The following is a 24,035-nucleotide window of genomic DNA, read 5'->3' as shown; positions in this document are numbered from 1 at the left end:
ATACGAAATCTTAGAAAGTGGTTAATTTGTTTATATAGTCATTTCGCTTATAGACTACGTTAAGTATTATATTATTAGTTATATATAAAAAATCCTTTAATAAAGTATAAGTTTTTATAGTTTATTTAACCGGTGTTTTTTACTTTAAAGTGTTTATAAATACCTTTTTTATAATAGCTTAAATAATTCTAATAACTTAACTTTTAATTATTTTAATTTAAAAGTATCGAAGGGCTTTAAAAATCTTTTATTCTTAAGTAAATTATATTTTATTTATTCTATATATATTAAAGTTATAGTTTATATAATATATATTATAAAATACTTAAAGTCTTAAGTTATAAATTTACTTAAAAAAGCGACACTAGTATTTATCGCTTATAACTAAATTAATAATATTAAACAGCCTAAGCTATAATCCTTAACAATATGCACTAATATTAAATAATGTGATTTTACTAAGGGGCTTTTTTTTAGGAGATCACGTCTCATATTTACTTGTATATATGTTTACACGTAGGTATAAGTGTTAGGTAGGAAGGATCGGGTCTGTACTGTCCCAGCCCCTGTTCTACTGGCCATATCCCCATCAGATACCCTATGTGTATGTATGGATAGATGAGAACATCATGTACAAGGCAGATAGAAAAGATATAAGCCGATATCTTATGGGTTTTGGGGATCCCTTTGTATACCATGAATTGCGTCGTAAAGTCGAGCATGGCAGCAGCCTCGACAGAGCAACATGAGATGATGAAGACACAATGACACTCAACAAGGCAAGGTAACTGCTGGTCCAAACATACACACATGCATATAACGCTGGATGGTCCAAAGAATAGACGCGTCTCATTTCTGGTCGAAGCCTGTCCCAGCCCATCGGAGAGTTGGGGGCATGATGAGAGCAACACCTCCCAAGCTTATACGACACTGGAAATGGATGAAAATGGGGCACAATTTGACGCGTACTCGATGGCCAACTCACGATGAACATCACGGTTGGCTCACGTTCTTGACCTGTATATACCAGTTTCTTGAAAGGGCTTACCAGTGAGCTTGGGCTCTCAACACCGTGCTCCCTATCTTGATATGGCCTGGGGGCAACAGCTGCCTTGTCGCCCCAAGGGCCTTTCTGCCCCATTCTGAAGTAGCTGATGCCTTACCTTTGTCGGCTGGCGATTAACCACTGGACAGCCAGCAAGGTCGATTGTTGAGCAGACGCGTCTTCACAAGCGAAGACTGTGATAGACAATCGGCGACGAATGCCATTGCCATTTACTGCATAAAACCAAAAATCTTTCCAGTCCACGCACTCATAAATGAACTGCCTTAATCCTCCACATTCTTCCCTCCAGAGCAACCAAGGCCTGCTCACCCCAGCTTTTCCCCAGACGTCACCTGCTGTTCACTCTTCACGTCGAGGCCAACCTGAATACAAATAATCTTCCGCCCGCCCACAGGTCACCCAGCTGCTAATACGACTTTGGAAACCATCTCTAACGACCTGCAGTTGCTGCGATCGCCATGAGCACCTAGCAACATACATACACACCAAGTAGTAAGTGCATGAATCCTGTCGCCTGAGGTCTCGTCCCATTGATATGGTCGTCGCTTCCGTAAGTAAGCATTGCTGATTGGTTTCCCCTTTTGATAGATCGGACGAATGACGCGCTTCCATAGCAAGAGCGAGGAATATCGTTCTTTCCAGTGAAGATGTGCCACATCACCAAGCTCCTCTGCGAGGTCTGCAAGGACAATCCGCGACACCTCTTCCTCCCCTGTGGAGATTTCCTCTCAGAGCATGTGAGGGACGAGAATGGCGCTATCAAGAACCATGTCGAGCCCGGCAAGCGCTTCTATTGCAGCGAATTGAAGTGGCCGCTCGATCCCGACGAAGACAGAAGCCACTGGGTCTGCAACACTTGCTTGGAGTTCGGACGACAGAGCTATAAAGACAGCATCGAAGTCGTCGGACGACTTAACAACCCAAAGCCTTCCCATTCTCGCTATATTAGCTTCTTGCGTGGCCAGCTGCCAAGCAACCAATCTGACGACGACGAGTCCAGTACTCAGAGTGCAGAACCTGGATTGGAGCACTTGCCGATCGAATTCAGCAAGGTGGCAGCGACAACCCTTGATCATTTGGTATCGCTTTATAATAACAAGGACTTCCCCGACCATCTCTGGGAAGACCGTGTTGCATCTTTGGACGGCTGCTACCTAACCGTCTGGCTGCCGTGTTGCCCTGTCTGCAAAGACCCCACGGTGGATCCACGAAAAGGGGGAGGCATCATCGATGTCGAAATCGAGCTCACTTCGGAGCTTTGGAGATGGGTAGCTGCCCATCAAAAGCTGACCCCAGATGAAGCCCAAGTCTTTGAGATCAACATAGCCACGGGCTTCATTTCGAAAGCGTGCGCTATCTGTTGCAACTTGGAGACTGTGCTGCGCCAGCAGATCCGCACCTACTTGCAAGACAGTACATGTCCTCGTTCCTGGGCCGTCGTGACGTGGCTTCTCAGTCGAGGTATGATCGACAAGCCATCCTATAACTTTTCCGTGATTAATCTTGGATTCCCTGACACGATGCCGCCCGCCAATAACGAGATAATGGGCCTGATGACGAGATCCTGGGAGAAGCTGACCAACGGTCTTGCGTTTGGAGACTGCGTTGTCGATTCGGGCCCTCCAGTGGCATATTCTGCGCCCTTGACCCGTCACCAAAAGCCATTGATGCGACTCGACCAGTGGGTTCGACTTGTTGAGCCACAATCGGTCAAAAAGCTCCATGTCAACCACGCCCAGTCTTTTGAGGTGATGGCAACGGACCAGTCTATTGCTTCCTTGGTATCCAACATGCCTGCTGGTGACCTCCGCGACCTTCGTCACGAACTTGGTGTTGGTCCAGAAGATGATAGCGGGAGGGACGGCGATGATGATTCAGACAGAAGTAGCGAGCCTCGAGGCAACTCAGTCGAAGAAGTCGACGACGACAACAGCAGTGTATCCTCGAACACGTCATACACTTCTTATGAGTCACCCGCTCAAACCCCCGAGTTCCATTTCCACCCAGATGAGCTGAAAACCTACACCATGCCCAGAAGAGGCCTCCTTGGCAACATAGACTCTACCGTGTGCGAGGGTTGCGAGCTGTGTACAACAGGAATGCTGGGGAAAATTGCCATTGGGTCAGTGGACGCTCACATTGCTTTATGGCATGTTCTTGGTGAATTCATTCAAACTCTACCGGCAGCCAAAACCAAAAGGCACCATGGCCACCTCAAAGCAGACTGGGAGGAGGCACACGAATTTCTGGGCATCGGCGTGAAGTTTGCCGCGACAGTCCGCAAGCACCCCAAGAAGTACAAACACAAATCACTTCTACAGGCTGGTCAGCCCACGAGAAAAATTAACAATGTCATAGACTCACTTTTATCAGAAGTGGTACGCCAAGCAGGTTACACAAGTGACCATGCCTCCTCCGACATCTCAGAGCTCCCAATTGGTGCTGTGGCTCACGTGCATCAACCAATCGCCGAGGGATTGCTCAATCTATATATGCCTGAGATGAATTACTCCGAGGGTGAAAATGGCAGCCTCATTGTGACCGTCGAGGGGCTGGCTGTTAGCAATTCGGAATGGACAATTCAACGCTATCGCATAGCCAAGGAGCACCGAGAAGTCCCTGTCTGGGTGTTCACGGCCCCAGACTTCGAGGAATCCTTTGCGGCCGCAGCAGGCGAGGGGAAGTTTGTAGCTGTTATGCGGAATTCCTTGTTTGGCGAGAAAGTTTCTGGAAGAATGCATGAGGAGCGCCATGGCAATGCTCACAGCAGGGTGCAAAAACCCTAGACAGAGAGTCTCCTTCTACGGCCAAAGGAAAGAGCAAGGACGCACCGAACGCTTCAGCTTTGGCAAAGGAGCACAGGTCGTCAACACGAAAGCGTGTTCGATTCGCCTCGGGCACCAAAATGGAGGAAGAGACGGAAGCAACCACGCCGTGGTGGAAAATCGACCAAGAGTCTGCCGGACCACCCCGCCGGGGGCAGCCTCCTCAAGACTCATCATCAGATGAGGATACTTCCATGGTCGATGCTGATGTGACCGATTTGGACGATGGCACTGGTGCTTTTGCCCTCTGCAATAAGGGAGGATGGCACTACCAGGATGTGCATGGAAGCCCCATGGGACATTTGATTGAGCTGCCAGGTCTTGGGCTTACGTACGACATCGACAGCGACTGAGCTGGCGGGTGGGATGCGCTTTCTTCTGAGCGAAGCTCACATGTGCGTACGCTTGGCACTCCGTACGCTTGATATTGTGTGCAGATCGTTGATGGAGGTTTGGTGGTGCGTTGGTGTTCTTATCTGCTTCGAAGGGGAGACCATCATGCTTTGGCTTTTGGGGCGTCTGGCGTTTAAGAAGGTAGTTGTCTTCCGTCAACACCATACCAAGCCTCCCAGGCCAGTAGCCATGTGAGGCGGCAAAGTACGTCAACGATCAAATTGTCACCCGGTGGAATTTGGGGATGTTGTCATTGCAGAAGTGAACCGAGCCCGGGTTGATACACTTACAGTGGCTTGCCGACCTATTCGTAATGATGAGAAGGAGGTCATGGGTCAACTACAAGGTTGCCCCTGTTAACTGTGGAAGGGAAGGAGTATGGCACAAGAATACATGCCTTAGGTACCTATGTAGTATTGCAGAATTTGGTACCTACCTGCATTTCATAGTTTCTCGATCCTCCTTTTTTCTTATATAAAAAAAAGAAAGAACCTGGTTTGCAAAAAGATTGAAGTTTGAACCTTGGAAGTTGAACTCCAGTAATTGTCGTTGTCGTACCTTCCTGTTGTATGGGACGGGACACATGCTGGCTGCGCCACACTTTACGTACATGGACAAGCCACACTCGGCTTTCCACCTCGCCGCGTGCTCTCGACGCGCCTGTAGCATCATCTGTTGACGACACGGACAACTCAAGATAAATCAAACTACACAGCACCTATGATTCCTTGAAGAGAGATCTGCGCAGAATGGCCGAGAGTGAGTTCAAGAGTACCCGATCTGTCTATGCGCGAGAACTGACAATTGCTAGGCCGCGAGGAGCGCATGCAGCAGCGCATGCGTGGGGCAGGGTAAGTTACGATGCCCTCTACCTCACAACCGACACCTGACTGATTTTTGGTGCCCGCGGACAGACGACACGAGGTTGCGGACGAGTCTTTTGGTCTGTTTTTGCCGGTCGAGGAGGATTCACCCGAGGCTTCATCGCCTGAGCCGCCGACGTCTGAGCCCGTCGCTCCCGAGCCCGAACCCGAGTTGCCTCTCCAGCCAGCACCCGAAATCGCACCCGAATCCGTACCTCGTTCAGCACCTAACACGTCCGCCAAACGACGACCCGCAAGTAGTGGCACGCCTCGAGCGCAGTCGCAACAACAGCAGCTACCCCCAATATCAAACAGGACGCGTTCGTCTGCCAAATCAAGGCCATCCACGCAACCGAGCAGCCAAGTGCGCCCAAACCCTTACGACATCGAACCAGAATCACCACTTCCAGACACAGAACCCAGAGCAGCAACGTCACCTCCACAAATTACTGTTGAAGAGCCAGTCAATGCTGGCGATGCTACGGCGGCGGCGGCGGCTACAACGGCGGCACCGCGGCCTACCTCGCGCGGCTCTATTTCGTCGCGACTCTCGAGCGGTGGATACCATGTAGCCGAGGAGGTCACGGAAAGCCCCGCGGACGCGCCTGGGAGCGGCCACCGACGGCGAGTCAGAATCAGTCAAGGCTTGGCAACACAGAGCGCGCAACTGCAGAGGGCAGTGCAATTGGAAGAGGAAAAGGGCCATGGCGGTGAAATGACGACGTCGTCTCCTTTGGCGCGCAAGACACGGACAAGTGCCGCAACGACACGCACGAGTACCAGGAGTGCCCTGGCGGGATCTCCAGACCTTGCCGAGGACCCAACACCAGCGGCACGCTCGAGCAGGAGAAGCAATAGCACGACAGCGAGCGGCTCGGCTGGTTCTAGCGGAAACAGGCGTAGTGCACGAAATTCGGTTCCCACGGATCCAGTTGAGCCATCAGTCGAACCATCCTCACCTATTCCGCAGGCAGAGAGTCGACGAAAAGCGCAGGCTCAGGCCAAGGCCAAGAAACCCAAAGTAGCAAAAGAAGTTTTTGACGAAGCGGCGGAGATTCCGCAGCCCAAGCCCAAATCTCAGCCTAAACCCAAGTCGAAGCCGAAGTCCATACCCAAATCCAAGCGCAACGAAGCGGTTGGTGAGGAAGCTGAAGAGGCCGAAGAGGTGGAAGTTAACGAGATGGCACGCCGCGTTGGCCGGAAACGCCCCCGGGCTAGTCCGCCAAGAGAAGAATCACCAGAATTAGATACTCGGGAAACAGAGCCTGAACCCCCGGCAAAGAAGCGCCGCCAGAAACGTTCTCAGGAAAGTCCAGCGAAGCAATCACAGCCTAAAGCTTCCAAAACCAAGGCAAAGGCAAAGAGTAAACCCGAGACCAAAGTCCGCAGGCGGCGGAGCGACGGTGATCCCATACCCATTGGTGTCCAGAGATATACGAAACCCCAGCGTATCAAAGAGGATGATAGCGAGGCGGATATACTCACAGCGGAGATACCTTTCACAAACCGTGGAGGCGTCAATGTTGTTGATGTGCTTTCTCAAATATGCGAGGAAGTGATTGAAGCCAACTTGGTCACACTACAGGAAGCGGCAGTTCAGGCCGAGAACGCTCCTATGAAGAAAGAATATAGAACCAAGCTACGAGCATTGGAGGCATTCCAAGAAGAGTTACGAACTCGTCTCCTGGAGCATGTGAGTAATTGGCTCTTCTCGAGAATTCCATGGAAAGACGACTAATAACAGCAGACGATTGCCTTGGATACAATGCATGCGCTCAAGAAGCGGGTGCGATCTATCCAGAAGGAGAAGATCACGCTGCGCAACGAAATCCTGCGTATACGAGCGGAAAGAGAGCAGGTTGCTCTTAAGATGGATGCTGTACGACTACGGCACGAAGTCGACAGCAAAGACTCTTTGGTGAGTAGCCTTTTGCTTGCACCAGACTACGAGTGTTTCATCCCCTCTAACAGTTCCATCAGCAACAACTGGGCTTGTCTGCTTCTATGCACGATATTGAATTGGCCATAGACCATGGCCGCTCCGCCCCGGAGCTCACACATAGCGAACAAAAGATGGCCGAACTCGCCAATCTGGAGATGTTGGTCGCGCAAGTAGCCAGCCAGGCATGCGCGGGCGGAGACGGCAGCGGCAACCTGAAGCAGATCCACGACTTCAATGCATTTCTGGAGCGCGCGGCGGCGGCTCTGGAGATGAGATGACGACTGTTACCTGATTATGAGAAACATGCTTTTGTGCTGCAAAATGATACCCAAAGGAACTAGCCAGCGACATTGGTTGTAGGCAGTTTTGCTAGTTCAGTAGAAATAGGATGTACCGGACGCCGAGTCCGGGTTTGTGTAAGGATATGTATTCTTCCTCCCGGAAGCTTAGCAGTTTACGAGGCGGAAATAGCCTGATAGCTGACCATTGGATCTTTCGAGGCTGTGCATGTGTATGTTCCTGGCGTTGTTAGTTAGACGCGGGTCGAACGTGCATAACCGCGCGATGTGGCCGTTCTAGCCTTCTAGGCTCTGAATATACTGGAACCATACCCAATGTTTGTATGCTGGAGATGGCCATCGTTTAGCTCGTGCATGACCCTTGGTGCCTAACCGGATCTACTCAAGGACGAATGAGATTGTTATTGAGGACAGCTTCTTCAGACGCACATGTAGGTAGCCTGTAGGAGGTAGGCAATCTCAATGCCGCCGCCATTCGGATATTCCAGCTTAGTAGTAGCCGGTCGGTCAGTGGGACATTTCAAAAAACGGACAATTAAACCTAAATTCCCAGCAGATGGCGTCTACTGCGACGCCCGCAGATGCCGAGTTCCGGGTCGCCGTGCTCGCTTGCCTCACTTGCCTTACTTGCTTGGTCCGACTTGCACTGTTTATTCTATCGCGTTTGCCTCTCTCTGCACCGTTTTCCCACAGGTTAGGTAATTGTATTGGATGACTGCGGCTGTGCAGCAAGCAAACCACTCGAAAGAGCCGAACTCGTAGCAACGTCGTACTCCGGATTACGTGTTGCACGGTGCCGCGGTGCCGTCTCTTCCATCGATGGGTATCAGCACAGGCAGGTGAGATCGCTTCTGGACGCGCCCATTGGGCCGATGGGACAGCAGAACCCACGCAGCAAAAGACTGCAGCATGTGGACGGCCCACCCGCATTGCTTGGACCCATGGGAGTCGGGACCCTGATCAAGCTCCCCTCCCACCTCCCAATGACAGCTAAGCAAGCCTCCAGAACTTATGTATGGTTGCATGGCAAATCAAGGGTCCTCGTTCGTTCGTTCGCACGCGTGTTGTTACCAGCGCATCGCCATTGTAGCTACCTAGACATGTATGTATGTACTATGTAGGGACTGGCATGTTTCACTGCCACGACCAGGGCGGTGTCGGGCCAGTTCTAGACCATTTTCTACGTGGTAGTGTTGACGTTGGATCGGGTTGGTGGCTGACTGGCCTGACCAACTGGCAAAATCACGCACCGTAGCCGTAGGTAATCGCCAATGGCGGTGCTAGGTTAGGTATGTACATAGGTGGTAGGCTATCGGATGAAGTTAAGCAGCAGCAGGGGTAAGCGCTTGGATCCGTATCGTTGCTTTGCATTTTGACGCGGGAGAAAGGAGGGAAGGAGGCATTGCGGTTGCTTTTCTGCCCTGCTTTGGCTGGTCGGTTAAGGTTGCCTCTTGCCTCCCACTCACTCACCGCATTTCCCTGGTTGTCCTGTCCCCTGCCCGGCTTCTCCCTCCCTCTCTGTTCCTGCGCATATAACAAGTAACAACAGACCTTCGACCTGTCCTGCTTCTATATCGAACCCACCGTCTTCTCCAATCCTTTAGAGTCGCGAGCGCAAACTGCCACGTCGTTTCATCACAATAGCCATTCTTTCCACCTCAAACCTCTCCATCACACTTCAAGATGCCTGCTCCCATGGAACCCACCCAGCAAGCTCCTATGGACGCTTCCCCTTCCGATGGAGTCATCTCTCAGCAGCCCGTGAGTCTTTCTTCTTGGGCATCTTTCATATGTTCATGGTGCATCAAACTAACACTACCCCGTCTCGTTGTAGTCCGCTGAGCCCCAGCCCGAAATGAACCTTCGTGGCGGTGAGGAGGCCGGCTGCGAGATCTGCTGTGGCCTGTGTGCCTGCGAGGAGAGCTGCTGCTAAGGCAATGGAGCCGGCTATACGACTTCTCCACCCACAAGGCGACAAAGAGGCAATCTACGGGATATACACTAGACACAGTCGTTGTTCTCAAGAATCAGCGATGGATGGATGGATGGTCTGGGTATGATATGAATGATATGCGTGGTGGCCTGGGCAGGGAACTGATGATTGAGGCTATGCGGGATGCTAGTTTACGACGAACCGCCAACCGTGGTTGGAGCTATTGATGATGCAAATGACAACAAATCCTTCTACAAAGCAACTGGTCTCGTTTCTGGTGACATTGTGTGCTGCTGATGCTGATAGTAATCGGTGTCTAGTCAAGCTGTGACTCGATGATGATTCCATTCCCGTAGAATGGCATGCACCGTCCTGGACGAGCCGAGATCGAAGACGAGATCGAAAGAGTCTGGGCCCAGTCGAATTAAGCATTTTCCCCAGACCTGCCAAGGCGGTATAGCAAGCTTGGCATTGACTTGGCGAACCATTACATTTCCTATTCGGGACAACTGCCATGGCCTTTGTCTCGCATAGCGTTGTGTTTTAATGGGCTGGCTATTGCCTATTAGTGGCCTTTTGTCGACAATCAATCAATTGATGTGCGTCGTACTTACTAAGACCTATGTAGCTGTCGACGTAATGGAGTGGAAAGGATTAAGATGAGACAGGGATATTGCGCGATGCGTCCGATTTCTGAGGAGAGAGCTCAAACACAACACAGATTTGTATATCATCCAAACCTCTTCGTTTTCGCAACCAGTTCTAAGGCACGGCTCCGATTGGGTTTTATCTGAGAGTACATAAGTAAGTGACACCGTCCATACTACTACATGATGCCAGCACCATTACGTGTGAACACACGTACTCCGATTAAAAGGGAGGACCTATATTTAGCCAGACTTCAACAACCGTCCGCCCGCAAACCTATCTGATGTCAAAGACCAATGCCGGGAACCTCCACAACCAGTCATTTTCCTGGCAGTTCCCAACATGATGAGGGACCGAAACATCCAGTAAATATCAACACTAGCCACTGGATGTTGCTTGACATCATGTCTCGTGAGAGAGACACGCTGCGCCAACTATCCAAATCGCGAAGAGGAAAGAAAATCTATTAATGGAACCGCGACGCTGCAGCGTTGAAGCATGCATCGCGTGGGCGAACTGTATCTCGATGGACCCCTCTCCCCTCCCCATCCTCGAAGCGAGAGGGACTCGGCCCGTGGCGCGTAAAAGCATGTCCAATTCTTCTTCTTCCTCCTCCCAGAGGAGCTTGATGAGGCTGTGAAGTCATATTTTACCTTGTTCGTAGATCGTGTCTTTGGTGTCGCAAATTCCAGTCCATATTCTAATTGGGACTGGGGGCTTTGTTCTCGTTCGGCAGTGACCTCCTTTTTACGGTCCCATGAGGACACAGCAGCAAGGCATGGCGACGACGAAGAAGGTGCAGTTCGGACAAGATCAACACATAACATCCACGACAAGGCCCTCGTCCCCAATGATAGGAAAAGCCATACCCCTCACACCGGTCTACTACAGCAAACCCTTTAGCAACGGAAACCACAGTCACAGCCACAGCAACAACAGGGGCGGCCTCTTCTTGGCCAAGATCGAGTACTACAACCACGACCCGCGCCAGCGCGACTTCTGCAGCCTCGAGGCTATCGACCTCAGCAGCATCATCATCGCCACCACCGCCGCCCCGCCGTCTCCCCGGTCGCCCGCATCGCCCGCGTCCGACATCGTCGAGGCCATCGAAGCCCACCAGCGCGGCCGCATCGAGCGGCTCTACCCCGACGCCCCCTCGGGCGGCTTCACCGTCGGCCGCGCCCGCGTCCTCTGGAACCTGAGCGTCGTGCACCCGGAGTGCCCCGGCCCCGAGCTGACGCAGCTGCCACGCGACGAGGTCCGGGAGCAGCTCGAGCTCATGAAGAACCGCGGCTACGTCGACTGCATCAACATCAAGATCCACGTCGCGCGCCGGAGCAGGGAGCACGTGCGCTATGTGACAACGCCGCAGTCGATGGCTTCTTCTTCTTCCTCCCCTTCGTGGCAGGTCTGAGGGGGTGGGTTTGCCGTGACATGGGTATGGCTCGGATTTGTGTATGTATATAGGTTGCACGGCTGTCAAATCAACCCACCTTTTAGCTATTGGTATTTTTCTACTAGGTGTAAATAAGCATGTACGTCCAATGCATCTATTTCATATCTTGATAAAAAAAACCTGCTGTTCTCGATATATCAGTGGATACACAAATTGTTTGGCCTCACCCGATCGTCAACAACTGCCTTCATAATCCCACGTATGACAGCCAGCAGAGTAAAAGTCTGTATGGAGTTGATACAAGTTCTTCGATAAATATTCCTAGGAACCTCAATTTGTCACTCCTGCAACGTTGACTGTATTCTCCATAGAGAAGATATAGAGCTAATTTCTCATGAGGAATTGTCACCGCGGAAGTATATTTCCCCTGATGACAGCATCTATAACTGCGCCAAATCACAACGATCGTGATAGGGTATGCATCTATTTACCCGATTTCCACCAAAACCCAAGAAATCCATGCAATGCAAATGCGTTGTTAAAGCCAACCAGGGATGTTTAGATCCCCTTTCCGTACTCCCCAATGCAAAGTTGATATGTGCGACGAAATGCTCTATCTATAAGGCATCCGCGCCTTCTAATATACCCAGAGCTCCTCCGACCAGATGAAGACTGCCGGTGATGAGGGCCTGGACATCCTCGCCCTCACCCACACCCTCGCCCAGGTTTCGGACGTAATTAATGGCCTCCTCGATAGTCGACAACACGATGACCTTAGTTTTGGGGTCCAGGGACGACCATTTCTCGGCAAACTGGTGCTGTGCGGTCAAAGCCTGGATAGCCTGGGGGTCGTACTGGTGGTTGACGAAATCGCGCTTATATCCCGTGGCGGCATACGTGACGTTGGAGCAGAACACCGCGTGGCCGAAGGAGCCTCCATCCTGGGATTCGAGAGCATCCACCATCCCCTTCAGAAAATCCACCGCTTCGGTTCGTCCTTGCTGGTTGAAAATCAGGGCCTTGGGGCCGCGCTTGCCGGCGCATTCGCCAGCAAACCACTTGGTAGCCATTTTCAGACTGTCCACCGTGTGCGCGCCGTCAATATGCCAGGTGATGGGTCCCTCGGATTTCACCTCACACCTGCCTCTCCAGACGACCTGCTCCAGGCCGTCTACAAACTCTTTTGGTAACTTCTCAGAATCAGGCTTGAAGTCCGGGTCGAGCTTCTGCAATGCGGCCTCGGCGAGTGCCACGCCCAGACTGGCGTTTTTCTTCTGGAACACCGCATTGGGTCGTACATTGACCCTCTGAAGCCTGGAATCAATGTCCAAGACTTTTAGATCGACCCCCTTTTGTTGGGCCCTGCTTTGCAGCACCTCGGCCGCCTCCGGGACCTGCTCGATCGTGAAAGCCGCGCTGCCCTTCTTCATGATTCCTGCCTTGTGCCACGCGATCTTCTCAACCGTGTTACCGAGCGCGAACACGTGATCGATACCCAGGGTGCTGATGGCCGTAGCGACAGGCCTCTCTACGATATTCGTCGCATCGTACTCGCCTCCAATACCGGTCTCGTACACGGCGACGTCCACGTCCTCCTGCAGGAAGAGGTGGTAGCTCATGAGCGTCAGGTAGCGCGCGTAGATCGGGCGCGTCGGCATGGGTATGTCCACCACGGTGCTCGGCGCATCACCAGCCCCGGAGGCACCGTTCTCGCCTATGGCGAGCTTGTCGCCTTCTGCACCTCCTACCCTTTTGCTCCTAGTTTCTGTTTCCTCGGCTTGGCCCAGCATATCCCAGACCTCGAAGAAGTAGCGCGCAAACAGCTCCTCGCTGACGGGCTTGCCGTTGATGCGTATGCGCTCGCGGACGGCGATCAAGTGGGGGCTGGTGAACAGGCCGATCTTGCGCGGCACGCCGCGGGAGGCCTGGTACTGCTGCAGGATCGACGCGGCAAAGGCGCATGTGCTGCCCTTGCCCTTGGTGCCCGCGACGTGCAGGATGTTCAGGCGCTCGAGGGCGGCGCCGTCGCCGTAGCCGATCCGTCGCAGGTACGTCCGCATCTCGGCGATGGAGGTGGCGTCCGGGCGGATCCCGGCCTTACGTCGGGCTTCGATGATGGCATAGGGAGTCTGGAGCGAGTTGAGGGCGTCGATGGCATCCTGTTGGTTTGCGCAGGCAAGTGTGTGTGAGCAATCTGTTTGCTTGAAGGTTACATTTCTAGGCATCAAATTCCCCCCTACTTACATTGTAGGTTCTTGTGTTTTGCGCAGCCGCAACCGAGGTTGCTGCTGCTGCCGCCGTAGTAGTCGCCATTGTACGTCGCGGACAGAATATTGTCAGAGTACGTATTGAACAGGCGAAGCCAACTATGCAGCGAGACACATGCCGCATCCCAAGATATGGATTCAAGAATTTCGGCTCATCATGTATGCATGACTCGAAAGGGATAAGCGAGCAAATTGAATTTGAAGCTATTGACTTCGAGGACAACGACAAGACATGATGAACCTCAAGTACTTATTAGTCTGCAATGCCCCGCTATCCGCTATCGGATGGCTGGTGGGGCTAGCCTCAGTTGAGATATGATGTTCAGCTGTTCTCCCACGATGTCCAAGATAAATTGATAATAAGAATTGCTGGGCTGTTGTAGATGTTGCTACTTCTTACTAGAGTTGAGCTGCTCACTTTACGATCAATTTCTTTGTGATCAGGAATGAGACAAAACTGTCTGCAGGTGACGTCAAAGTCGTTTTAGCTGCTGGATGGCATAGTCAAAGCCACGAGCAAAACAATCAAGATACAGGTATACCAGATAAGGTATAATACCGCCATCTGACTTGGAAGTCTCAGCATGGATTGGCCACCATGAAAGAAGAACACAAATGTGACCGACGAGGAGTTTTCGGCATGGTGATGCGAATATTTCATATTTTCTATTCCGGGGCCGACAATGGCAATGCGCCAAGACAACAGCATACCTTTTTGGGGGGGATCAGTACATAATTGTAAGTGGAGGCATTGATACAAAGACTATCTTTAGCCGCAACTCAGCATCGTAATTTTGAAGGGGAATATTTTTAATATCGGCATTTGCTTCATAATAGTACACTTGATTAAATCTGTACATTGGGTGATGAAGTCATCAGGTTCTGGCACAGCAACTGTTGCAGAACGATATGAGCATGACCGGGAAGATGGCCCTCACAGATTGGCCTATTTATCTTTGTTGCCGCTGCCCTTGAACGTGCCAACCACTTTATCCCAAGTGGTTTCTTCGCCCATCTCTTTCCTCCTTTGCCGCTCGAGTTCTTGCTCCTTGTAGATACCCTGCAACCGAGCCGCAGCATCTTGCCTGGCCCGAATCTCTGCCCGGATAGCCATCTCTTCGGCCATACGGTCCTGCTCGTCGACCTTGGCCAGTCGCTCCTTGATCATAGTCTGCTGCTCCTCCGTGAGCTCCTCCTTCGCGGCAATGGCCGTCGCCTGGCCCAGCACGGGCTGGCGTGGAACCAGGGGCTGGAACTTGGGGATGGGCCGTCCCTCGGCGCGCGCGGCCTCGATCTCGGCCTCCTGGGCCTGGAGGCGCTGGTAGAGGGCGTCGGCGTGCATCTGGATGTCCTCCTCGACCTCGGGGCTGCGGTCGAGGGTCGAGAGGTAGCCGAGGGCCTTGAGCAGGCGCGTCTGCGTGTTGTAGCACTTCTCGAACTTGCGCACCTGCGTGCGGCACATGGTCATGCGCTCCGACCACGACGGGTTGTTCATGCACTCGCGCCAGTCGACCTGCTCGAGCGCGCAGTTCTCGAGCGCGGCCCGGCCGATCTGCGCCTTGCGCTCCTTGTAGCCCTCGAGCACGTCCATGATCTTCTCCTGGTCGCTCTTGGTCTCGGCCTCGATCTCGGCTAGCGGCCGGTAGGTCTTCCAGAGGTGGGCGTAGCGGCCATCTTGGAACTCGGATTCTTTGGGTATTTTGGGTTTCGCCTGCCCTTCTGTCGATTGCGCTGGTGACAACGACGCGGTAGAGTCTACAAAGCTCGGTCGTTTCGCTGGTGCGGCGCCGGAGTCCCGTGCTTGCTGTTCTTGGGAGCCATATTTCACTGGCGATTCCCGCTCCAGATATTCTCGTAGCTTGGGGTCGAGCTTGTGCAGAGGATCTTCGTTCTTAGACGGCCAAAGGCTATTCCACCAACCCATTGCGGTCAATATCGTAGCTCCTTTGCTCGAATCACAAGCGACTTGATGTAAGCAAGGGTTATGAAGCCGTTAGTCGGAAGCAATTGAATTCCTCTTGTCGGCTTTCAATTCCCGGGGCTTCAAAAAGTTAACATTGGGGTTGCGCTCGGAATTTGCCGTAAGTTGCCCATGTCCATCCATATTGAACCCGCTGAAAAGTTGGCTGCCCTGAAAAGTACGTGCGTCACGTTGACATACACTGTGCCTACAACGACAACAACTCTACCCCCGACTTATAGATTACGGCGAGATAAGATATATTGATAAGTGCTCCAGATATTAATGCTCAATGAAAAACATCTAGTAGTCAAGATCTTGGATTGGCGGATTTATACTCATCTCGTCACTAACTTGAATTCCGAACCAGAGAGTAAGATCTATAATTGCTCTTAGTAGCCTGCGCCTCGAGAAGCTAGGTAGCAATTGTGCAAGTCGATTACCCGTAGCTAATACGTAACTGCTTGATTACAAGGAGGTAGATGGAGTGACACCGGTGGTGTAAGATCGTTCTAATAATTGGTATGATCCATCATATCACTTCACCAGTTCCAGCAAAGGTTTGACCAAGTGCAATCATCAATGTCGTTCTCATTACGAACTTTTAGACTGCCAATAACAACACGTTGAGACGCCAGGAAAATCGACTCTATGCCCGCAAAGCCCTTGTTGGCCGTCCAGACCTTCCGTCCATACTCGCGCAGAGTTACACGTCACCACCGAGAAGCCAATCGTAAAACGTGACGGGTTGCGTGATGAATCGTTTTATTTCAGGACTGCCGATTTTTGCACGTTTGTGCTATAGCAGCTACCATAGTAATCCGCGCCCCAGTTCTGAATCGCAGAACGTGAAGTACCCTCATGCAAATGACGCCTATGATGCCAAGGAAAGACCCGATTTTTAGAACTTGCTGAACGACTTGACAGCCTTGCCAGTTCGGGGCAGGACGCGCAGGACGTTGAAGCGAACCTAGAGAGTGGTCAGTTTGACATCCTATCAAAGTCCGGATTCTACAAGAGGACGTACAGTCTTGCTGAGAGGTCTGCACTGGCCAACGGTGACCTGGTCACCCTCCTCAACACGGAAAGCTGGGGAAACGTGGGCGGCCAAGTTCTTGTGTCGCTTCTCGTAACGGGCGTACTTGGGGATGAAGTGGAGGTACTCGCGACGGATGATGAGAGTTCGGTGCATCTTGGTGGAAACGACGGTGCCGGTCAGGATACGGCCACGGATAGAGACGAGACCGGTGAAGGGGCACTTCTTGTCTGTAGTTCGCAAATCATGTCAGTTTCTGTCGTCGCGCAAAATCGGGCATTTCTGCCCCAAATCGACATCATTGTTTCTTTTGGGTGCGGATCCCAGCGAATTTCGCATCACTGGTACCTGTCGAAAATGACACCCAAAATGTCGCATCGCGTGTCAAAACGTGAGCGCTGCCTTGACTTACCGATGTAGCTGCCCTCAATGGCGGTCTTGGGGGTACGGAAACCCAGACCAACGTCCTTGTACCATCGGCGGCCACCCTTGCCAGGACGGGCAGACTTGGTCTTGACCTTGGAGTTCTGGAAGATGTGAGGCTGCTTCTGGTAAGCACGCTCCGACTGGACGGTCAATTCGGTGGCCATTTTTGCGGTGGTTGTCGAGGGTCGTCGAGGTCGAATTGATCGTTGATGGTTGAGTGTGTCGTGTACCTAGGCGAAAAGTTCAGGCAAGAGTGAATAATGGAAGCTGTCTGTGGATTAATTTTCCATGTGGGCAGAATTGCCCTGAAAGTAGTAGTGCGCTGCCACAAGTGGCTGGGGCGGTGTGAGGTGTGGCTGATTTAAACCCGGCCTTTTTGCCCGTCCTAGGGTGCTTAGTGCGGGGTTCTTGGTTCAGACCTCAGATCAATCAAATGGAGGGTTCGAGGTCTGAGCTTTCAAATTCAATGAATGATTGAGTCAAGGTCCACCCGCTCTGAAAGACGTTTCTTCTGTGTTCTTGAAGGAGACAAGCGAGCTGATAACTACATGTATGTACATAGCAAACGAGTATCACAAAGAGCACACCAATGCCATAAGTGCTGTATCCGTACATCTCATCTTCATGCAGATTACTCGCCTCTCACGAGAAGATTGGGTCTCTTCAACTTGCCCACATGCATGCTGCCCCTTTGCTACTTGAGACCAATCAATGCCTTAATGAATGATTACCTAAGTCACTGCGCTTGCTTTACTCCAACAAAAAAAAAGAGGATAGGATCCTTGGCCACTCGCTCAACTCTCACTTGACACACGCTCTGTTGCTGTGGGGAACTATGCCCGAACAGGAAGTCATGTAAATAAACCGACGATTGACGCGCCTCACCTAAGTGCATGTCGCACGCGGTTATCTTTCCCACCACGATAACGCACATACATAGTTGCTTGCGGTTTACCCCCCAAACCAAACCGAACTCGCATTGCCCCAGAGATTTGAAGTCGCCTATTCTCGATCACTTCAACATGGGAGACGTAACTCTGCCACCGACGCGGCGGCCGCGCAAATCAACTGGCCATTCGCCCGTGCGAAAGAGAATTGAGAAGGAAAACATCACAGTCGACGTAGCTAGCTCTTTGGCTGGTAATGGCGGCCGAAAGAAGTCACGTAGTAAGAGTATGGGACCTGGTGGCCTGGATGTTCTGAAGTCGGGATCTGGCAATCGACGAGTTGTAAGGATCCGTCCCATCCCCTGACTGCAGCCTGCGCCCTCACGTTGATAAGTAGCTAATGTCGCTATAGTCGCTCGCAGCGCCCGCCCGGCCTCCGCCACGGTCGATCCTCAAGCCTACAGTGCCCATGCTGCCAGAGATTCCTCCACATAAGCCGAAATCGCGGATACCCCAGTCGTCTGCCCATCTCCAAGGCGCCGAGAATACGCCCAGTCCTTTTCAGAATGGGGATCACGATTCTTCTGGAACCAAGGTCGCGCTGCGCACTGAGGAGGAACAACAAGCCGCTGCGCGCGAACGAGAAGAGAAAGAGAGGCTAGAGATGGAGAAGGAGATCAAAGACCGGAGAGAGGCGCGCCGGAAGTCACTGGCTAACAGAAGGGTGTCCTTTGCGGCGGAGGCTACTCTGCATACATTTCATGAGGTTGAGGACATGCAAGACTCGACAACGTCTACAGATTCTACACGACGAGCTTCCTCGCACGCTGCCCAGTCTTCGGCGCCTGAACCAACTCAGCCAGAGACCGAGCCGACAGACCCGCCATCAACTCCTCCAGAACAAGTAGAGGAGCCTGTTCCAGACACACCCGAGCATCAGCGGGACCTGCACCAGAAGAAGAACCGCAGGAGCTCTGCGCTGCCTTCGATGAGCTTCAACAATGGTGATGATGACCACACAATCGCATCGACTATCTATAGTTCGGACTCGGAAGGAACGGACGGTTCGACGGAGATTCATGAGGAGATACACTCCGATGACGGCAGCGACTCGGATGTCGATGGTACAACCATGGACTTGGTAGTCGATGAGGTGACCGGCACATCCGTTGCATCTGGCATTACAGCTCGCTCTGTATCGCCTGATGACACCAACAACACCCTTGATGATGCCTTGCGGCTTGCTAGCAGACAGGCCCAAACACAGAGTATCGATGAAGAGGAGGAAATCATTCCGTCATTCGGTTGGGCCAGGAAGCCGGCCCCTAAGAAAGATAGCCCTGAGCAACACCAGCCCAGCCAATCCTACCGGCCATATGACGGACCTAATGAGGATACGGTGGATCAGAGTGAGATGGATATGGACATGGACATGGACATGGACTTTACCAATGCGATGGGCGGAATACTCAAAGCAAGCAATGCCGCAGAAGAAGATATCCAAGATGAAGAAATGTCCATGGACGTCACGAAAGTATTGGGGGGTATTCTCCCACAACAAGCGGCCCAGCCTGAGCGGAAATCCTCCAGCCCTCAAAACCCGGGGGATGTGTCGTCAACAGATGATACAACCATGGACCTCACTATGGCCATCGGTGCCATTCGCAAGAACAACAACGTGCAAGATTTCGAGGTGGAGAGCAACGCTGACAATGAGGATATGTCCATGGAACTCACCACTGCCATGGGGGCGGTACTGCCTCCAGGGGCAGGAGGATCGAGCAAGAGGAAGTCTCTACCATCCCGCCGCCGGACCCTCACAGCGGCTAACGAAGAAAATACAATGGATATGACGGTTGGGTTGGGTCGCATTCTGCCGACTCCCCAAGCTGGAGACGGTGAAGAGGAGGAAGAGGCTACGATGGGAATGGATATGACAATGGCTATGGGTGGAATCTTCAAGGGTGCTTCCCCGGCTAAGGATCGGGCACAAGCAAAACACATGATGGAGGAAGAAGTGGACAGGGCCGACAGCGCCCCCTCCTGGTCTTTTCTTCGCCAATGAGACGGCTATCACCTGGTCCTGCGGCTCCTGCGCCCTCCGAAAAACCAAGCTCTGGCATTTCTCCTTTTCTGCGCAAGAGCTTGCGTCGCAGCGTAAGCCGGAGACCCTCTGATGTTTCTAATGCCAGTTCACCCATACGCCGGCTGTCTCCACCAAAACAGACTGCCCCGGATATTGAAAGTAGCCCTGTGGCAAGTGTCCAATCATCTCCTCTGAGGACACCTTCACCAGGAAAGCCGTCGAGCCGCACACCTTCCCCGCAGCGATCGGCTGTTTCCAGGGGACTTTTCGGGCCCAATTCTCCATTCAAAATCGCCCAGAAGGCTGCAAATGTATTCCAGCAAGACCCTTCAACAGGTGTCTCGACGCCGCGCATTATTCTAACCCCTCAGCCACGGCGTGTCTCCGGCATTGGGGCTGATCGTAGTGGACTAGGGTCTCCCAAAGTTGCTGCTCTCTTCGATCGTCGGGAATCTATCGGCGATTCTGCCAGCAAGTTTGTCCCCGGGAAGACCGCCAGAGGCGTAACGTTTGCCGATCCTCGTATTATAGAGGTTGAAATCGACAATGAGCGCCAGGCAGAAGAGGACCGGGAGAATGGACGAAGCATACTCGAGCGGGAGGCTGACTGTGGTGACGATGATAACACAGCCACGCTCAAGGACATGATTTCCAGTATGTCCCCTAAAAAGAACAGCCAGTTCAAAGGTCGCAAGAGTCTCCACGTTGGAAGTGCTAGGGGACTGCTAGGAAAGCGTCCTGCTGAGCTGGACGACGAAGATGAAGAGGACAGGGATGGGGTTAAGAGACTCAAAGGCCACCAAGGAAGCCCAGTCAAGAATATACATTTGCATGCTCCCCCGACTGTGGCGGAGACAACGGGACGTCTCACGCGTTCCGCAAGTCATACCTTGGAAGAAAATGGCAGCCATGCCTTTACGCCATCAATATCACACTCGCCCTTGGCAGGGTCTGGGGATGCAGCCTCTTCGCCGCGCCACCAACGCCGCTTCAAGTCGGTCGAAAATGATCAGCCTACGGACACCTTCAACTTTGAGGAGCCTCATCGTCCCTTAGAGCGAGATCTTCTCGACGATGACAATGATGAAGAACGCATCCACTTGCAAGACTTCCTCAACATGACCAGCATCCGTTTTATGGAGTTGACTACGACCAAACGGCGACACACGCAAGCACCGGCTGCATTGAAAGACAGTACGATGCACAATGTAGAAGATGTGTCTTTGGAGAGATGCATTGTCGCTGGGGCTTGCACTGTCCCAATGCTGGAGCTATATCAGCACGTAAGTCCTTCTGTCAACCAATTGCTATCTTGGAACGTATGCTAACATCATATCATCAGTCATGCCGGGAGTTGAAGAAGTACATCTCGGAGGGAAGACGAATTGTACATGAGATCGAAACAGAAACCTTTGACGAGAACCCCCCTTTGTTCAAGGAATACATCTCTGCCACCCCTGATTTCAAGCTCTTGATGGACAACCAGTTCAAGAATGTCAAGACGCACGCACGACTTCTTAGCAAAGCCATGTGGTATGAATGGCGGATGAAGCTGCAAGATGGCCTCAAGGAAGGATTGGTGACGATCGCCAAGGACATGGAGGATGACGACCAGCTTCTGCAGAAGCAAGAAAGCATGCTCAACTTCAGTCTTCCTAACCTGATGAAAACCTACGAGGCCTTAGAACAGGAACACAGCAGCCTGCGCTCTATGGCCCAGGAACTTGCCGAATGTGACCCCGAAGAGCTTGAAGCTGCCAGAGCTGAACTCTGCGATGTGGACTCGGATGTTGCAGAGAAGATGTGTAAGATTGAGGAGTTGCAGCAGGTACTCGGAGAAACCGAGTCAACAATCGAAGACATGGTAGAGCGCAAACAAGAATGCCTCGCAGCCATCGATGAAGCGGAGAAAATACGGGAAGAGTGCAGAGGATGGAGTTCCAAGGAGATTAGCACTCTCAAGGGTAAGCCGCCACATCCACGGAATTTGCTCTTGCATAAGCTAATGATAGGCGCACAGTGAAAGTTGACGAGATTGAGAAGGAGCATGGCTGGACCATCGCCGGCATCTCAGGGACGACGGTATCGATGACTTATCGTCGCGAAATCGAGGTTGCCTTCGACATTGGGGCATTCCAAGACGCCAAGACAACCTCGCACGTTGATCTGTGGTACATTGCGGCAAACCGCGAGAAGAACCCGCAACCCAAGTCGGCTGAGAAGGACTTCTTCGTCCAGTGCATACGTGACTATATACGCGAGCTGGTACAAGCTCGGGCGAAGATCTCCACTCTGCTCCGTGCGATCGGTGCGGCGTGGGACAAGGCCGACGCCGCTGCCGACGACATCCGCCTGCTCAACTGCACCTTCCCAACCGAAGTTGCCAGGACAAGCGACTCCTCGATAGCAGCCAAGGTCGACATGCTGCTCGTGCCATTGGAGACGAAAGTGCAACTTACTCTGGGCCTTCAAAGCCAGTCCACGCCCGATGGAATCGAGTTCCGCATCGTGCCACAGGCACAGGTGGTCTACGGCGAGCACTTCAAGATCGACAAGGTTTGCGAATACCTGTCCACTAGGCTCGGGGAAAGGGTCACCACCAAGAAGGAGAATGAAGCTGTAGAATCGTGGAGCGATGTCATTGTTGAATTGCACGAGCGACTGATTGCCAGAGGTCGAAAGTGATAGATGCTCTTTGGAGGCTGGAGTTCGGGACTTCATGAATTATGAATACTTGTTAGGTAGTGGCTGCTTCCGGGCATTTATTTGATGATGAGGGAAGCGTCGGCGTTTTGTAGTGTATTTGGACATTTCTTATGATACGGCCTTTGATCTTGCCATGCTGTGTGGCTGATTTACTTAGTGTGATTCCCATATGCCTGCTGATGTGTTATCTAATGTGGTTACTAGAAGCATGAAGGCTTGTTTACAGTTTATGGAAACGCTTGCCAGTCAACGGGTGGGATGTAGCCACGCCGTGCCATGGGCAGCTTCGTAGCAACATGCCCATCCATATATGGGATTACGGCTCAATACGAAGGTCGAAATATGTGGCGGCTCCCTCCTGGGTGGAGTTAGATGGCTGTAGGTATTGATATGTTGCATATGGTAGCAGAGGAAAGTGCCGAGAATACAGGAAGGAGGCAAGCAGCAAACACGCAGAGAGGGAACATGCCGAGTACAGATGGTTTGTAAACGCATCTAGAGAGCAATCCATTTATTATGAAGGACGATCTCAGAATTAGACTGCTCTAGACCCAACCCATATGAAGTCCTTTTAGACTGCTGACCGTGGCATCAAGTTATCGCAACTATCACAGCGAGCCATCTGCGTGGCAAACAGGAGGTCTGCGGACTACTGTATATCTGCTGTTGGTGCTCACCTTCCATGTATTTGCCTAAGAAGCTGCTCCTAGAAACTGGTACGTTTGGCCTCCACTGGAAACCATTCCCACACCCATATTCAGGCAGTTCACACGTATGTACATGCTGGCCTACGTGACACTTCTGACGTGCCTTGGAATGACCACCATTGGACACCCAGGTCACGCGAGTTGGATATCATGACGGACTGGACCTGTGAATGGCATCAGAATGGCATCATCCATGGCCACCTGGAGTCCTGTTTCTGCAGACGCTCATAGCAACATTCTACTGTCTATACTGGACTTAGCTGCTTGCCAGAACCAGGCATGAGTCAAGCATGTAGATAGTGATCACGGCTGTGCTTGAGCCTCCATTCCTATATGTGAATGCCTGATCCGATGGGCCCCAACATGATAGGCCTGGCCTGAGAAGACCTGTCTGATATGACCTTAGTCCTTCCCGAAAACTGTAGATGCGTGTGACTCATTTAACATCCTAGGACGCGGGCAGTTCCCGTTATGATCATTGTTGCGATGGAACTGATGACAGGTGGTTAATAGCTACACGCTTTGATACATCATTGTGCAAGACATGGTTTACAAAGACGTCCTTGACATGTCGGTCTGCCGTTATGTTTACATC

At 52.0% G+C, this 24,035-nt stretch overlaps 8 protein-coding genes across 8 annotated transcripts; 6 read left to right on the top strand and 2 right to left on the bottom strand.

Annotated features, from left to right (window-relative positions):
• Nucleotides 1-1,713: 1,713 nt before the first annotated feature.
• Nucleotides 1,714-3,852, top strand: PG997_009500 (uncharacterized protein; the record flags this gene model as incomplete). The annotated part of the gene is made up of 1 exon (XM_066813815.1): nt 1,714-3,852. The coding sequence occupies one exon, from the start codon at nt 1,714-1,716 to the stop codon at nt 3,850-3,852; it is 2,139 nt and encodes a 712-aa protein (XP_066665777.1).
• A 119-nt stretch (nt 3,853-3,971) lies between these two features.
• PG997_009499 (uncharacterized protein) lies at nt 3,972-4,244 on the top strand (the record flags this gene model as incomplete). The annotated part of the gene is made up of 1 exon (XM_066813814.1): nt 3,972-4,244. The coding sequence occupies one exon, from the start codon at nt 3,972-3,974 to the stop codon at nt 4,242-4,244; it is 273 nt and encodes a 90-aa protein (XP_066665776.1).
• A 789-nt stretch (nt 4,245-5,033) lies between these two features.
• On the top strand, nt 5,034-7,367 carry PG997_009498 (uncharacterized protein; the record flags this gene model as incomplete). The annotated part of the gene is made up of 5 exons (XM_066813813.1): nt 5,034-5,043; nt 5,096-5,135; nt 5,199-6,840; nt 6,895-7,065; nt 7,119-7,367. The coding sequence occupies 5 exons, from the start codon at nt 5,034-5,036 to the stop codon at nt 7,365-7,367; spliced, it is 2,112 nt and encodes a 703-aa protein (XP_066665775.1).
• Nucleotides 7,368-9,071: 1,704 nt separating this feature from the next.
• On the top strand, nt 9,072-9,321 carry PG997_009497 (uncharacterized protein; the record flags this gene model as incomplete). Its single annotated transcript, XM_066813812.1, has 2 exons — nt 9,072-9,149; nt 9,223-9,321. 2 exons carry the CDS (start codon nt 9,072-9,074, stop codon nt 9,319-9,321), a joined length of 177 nt encoding a protein of 58 aa, XP_066665774.1.
• Nucleotides 9,322-10,747: 1,426 nt separating this feature from the next.
• On the top strand, nt 10,748-11,383 carry PG997_009496 (uncharacterized protein; the record flags this gene model as incomplete). Its single annotated transcript, XM_066813811.1, has 1 exon — nt 10,748-11,383. One exon carries the CDS (start codon nt 10,748-10,750, stop codon nt 11,381-11,383), a length of 636 nt encoding a protein of 211 aa, XP_066665773.1.
• A 599-nt stretch (nt 11,384-11,982) lies between these two features.
• Nucleotides 11,983-13,678, bottom strand: PG997_009495 (uncharacterized protein; the record flags this gene model as incomplete). Its single annotated transcript, XM_066813810.1, has 2 exons — nt 11,983-13,524; nt 13,610-13,678. 2 exons carry the CDS (start codon nt 13,676-13,678, stop codon nt 11,983-11,985), a joined length of 1,611 nt encoding a protein of 536 aa, XP_066665772.1.
• Nucleotides 13,679-14,578: 900 nt separating this feature from the next.
• PG997_009494 (uncharacterized protein) lies at nt 14,579-15,556 on the bottom strand (the record flags this gene model as incomplete). Its single annotated transcript, XM_066813809.1, has 1 exon — nt 14,579-15,556. The coding sequence occupies one exon, from the start codon at nt 15,554-15,556 to the stop codon at nt 14,579-14,581; it is 978 nt and encodes a 325-aa protein (XP_066665771.1).
• A 687-nt stretch (nt 15,557-16,243) lies between these two features.
• Nucleotides 16,244-22,712, top strand: PG997_009493 (Spc7 kinetochore protein; the record flags this gene model as incomplete). Its single annotated transcript, XM_066813808.1, has 10 exons — nt 16,244-16,325; nt 16,498-16,860; nt 17,049-17,179; nt 17,373-17,404; nt 17,539-17,604; nt 18,043-18,283; nt 18,354-19,905; nt 19,953-21,310; nt 21,370-21,991; nt 22,048-22,712. The coding sequence occupies 10 exons, from the start codon at nt 16,244-16,246 to the stop codon at nt 22,710-22,712; spliced, it is 5,112 nt and encodes a 1,703-aa protein (XP_066665770.1).
• Between the last annotated feature and the right edge of the window lie 1,323 nt (nt 22,713-24,035).

Source organism: Apiospora hydei (genome assembly GCF_038363865.1).
Source record: "Apiospora hydei strain CBS 114990 chromosome Unknown utg000007l_segment0_segment0, whole genome shotgun sequence".
Lineage (NCBI taxonomy): Eukaryota > Fungi > Ascomycota > Sordariomycetes > Amphisphaeriales > Apiosporaceae > Apiospora > Apiospora hydei.
Note: the sequence above shows the minus strand (reverse complement) of the source record. Positions and strands in the feature narration are given on the sequence as shown.